At 39.1% G+C, this 1,708-nt stretch overlaps 1 protein-coding gene across 1 annotated transcript; it reads left to right on the top strand.

The window, feature by feature from the left end:
* The first annotated feature begins 244 nt into the window (after positions 1–244).
* On the top strand, positions 245–1,213 carry LOC132177125 (uncharacterized). The gene is made up of 2 exons (XM_059589346.1): positions 245–598; positions 1,125–1,213. The coding sequence occupies exons 1-2, from the start codon at positions 298–300 to the stop codon at positions 1,211–1,213; spliced, it is 390 nt and encodes a 129-aa protein (XP_059445329.1). The 5' UTR covers positions 245–297.
* Positions 1,214–1,708: the final 495 nt, after the last annotated feature.

The raw sequence follows: 1,708 nt of genomic DNA, 5'->3' as shown, positions 1-1,708 counted from the left end.
ACAAGACCATCGCATCATATCATGATTCATGCACCTTCACTAATTTATTACCCTCAAATTTACAGAATAATCAAGTACCAAAAATAATTTAATTTAATTTATTAATTTATATTTATATTTAAATAAAAAATTGACTCCAAATGCACGTACGAAAGCCTTTCTATTATTCTCTCTCTATATAACTAAAACTAAAAGCGGGAGACGCCTCACATTTGCTCCCGTTGAAGGACTCGCAAACACTCTCTCTCTCTCTCTCTCTCTCTCTCTCTCTGTGTTCAGACGGATCCTCTTACTCTAATGTCGGACCCTTGGTCTGCACAAGTGCCGCTCCCTCACGCGGTGGAGCAACTGCTCGAGGATATCTGCAGGAAGCAGAAGCAGAAGCCCCCAGCCGCCGACGTGCGGCTGAAGCTAGCCTCGCTAGGCGAGGAAGCGGCTCTGGAGATCCTCCGTAAGATATCGGCCTCTGTCATCAAGAGCACCCTCAGCGCATTCATCGTCTACATGATAAAAAACGAATCCCCTCAGAGACTTGCCCCCGTCTCTCCTCTTCGCACTCCCTCCTCTCCTTCCCGCCTCATGTTCAGCCCGCCACAAGGTACGTAAACCGATACAAATTTTGCTCTCTCATTCTGTCCACACCATCGACATGCGAGTGTTTTTGCATTTGGGGGCACCGCTTATTTCTTCGGGATTTTTTCAATGACCACGGGATATAACTTGTTGAAATGATGCTTTTAAACGAATCAACTCTCTCTCGGAGTGTTCTTTTTTTTTTCTGGCTCTGTTTGGCTACAAGGAAATGTTATTTATTTTTCCTTTCCCTCATTTTTACTGAAAAATTGAGGGTCTATACTTGCCTTTTCACTGTTGCAGTTTAAGATACTAGTCCGCTGGTTTTCTAACCTATGCTTTAAATGAGCTTTTTATGGTTAAATATAGAGCTATTTTTGTACACTTTGAAGTAGAAGTTTTGCTGGGGGAAATTAGTTTAATTTGTATGATGCCCTTGCTTGATTTTATTCCATATGCTATAAACCATAGAGTAGTATAGGATTTTTTTTGGGTACATTTTGTGCCCTTGAGTTGTGCTGTTACTCACACTCCAATAATAATAACTCAAGGGAATCTGAGAGGCTCACCCTCATCAAGTTTGAGGTCAGAGAGTGCTGTTCGTCTCAAGTTAGCGGCCTGTATAACAAATAATTTATAGGTCATGTAGTTGTAGTTGGCCTAAATTATAACAAATTATTTATAGGTCAAATCAATTTTCATGGGGTAGTTGGCCTATAAAAAAAAAAAAAAAATTGTAGAAGACATTGTTTTGGTTTTGTTTTGGTAAAACAAATATTAAAAAGAATAAATGAAAGAAGCAAGATGTACAACAGTTGCTGTCCAAAACATCTGCAAAATGTCGAAGCTTTTTGGTGGGGTTTTTTTTTTTTTTATCCTTGAGAAAGAGATGAAAAAAAGAAAAAGCAAGGTCTCATTTTCCCCTTTTCCACTTTTGGAGGGAAATTTTTTTAGAGGGAAAAAGCAAAGCCTTTGGAGGGAAATTTTTTTTACCTCGGGAGTATACCATCCACTAAAAAAGTGGATGTTTTATGCTGAGCCATTAGATCTATTGGATGGCTGAGATTCTTAAAAAAATTGGCTAGCAATTTTGAAGGAATAACCGGGGATCTTAATCCAATTGAGATCCCTTCGA

This window comes from Corylus avellana, chromosome ca4 (genome assembly GCF_901000735.1).
Source record: "Corylus avellana chromosome ca4, CavTom2PMs-1.0".
NCBI classification, from domain to species: domain Eukaryota; kingdom Viridiplantae; phylum Streptophyta; class Magnoliopsida; order Fagales; family Betulaceae; genus Corylus; species Corylus avellana.
Note: the sequence above shows the minus strand (reverse complement) of the source record. Positions and strands in the feature narration are given on the sequence as shown.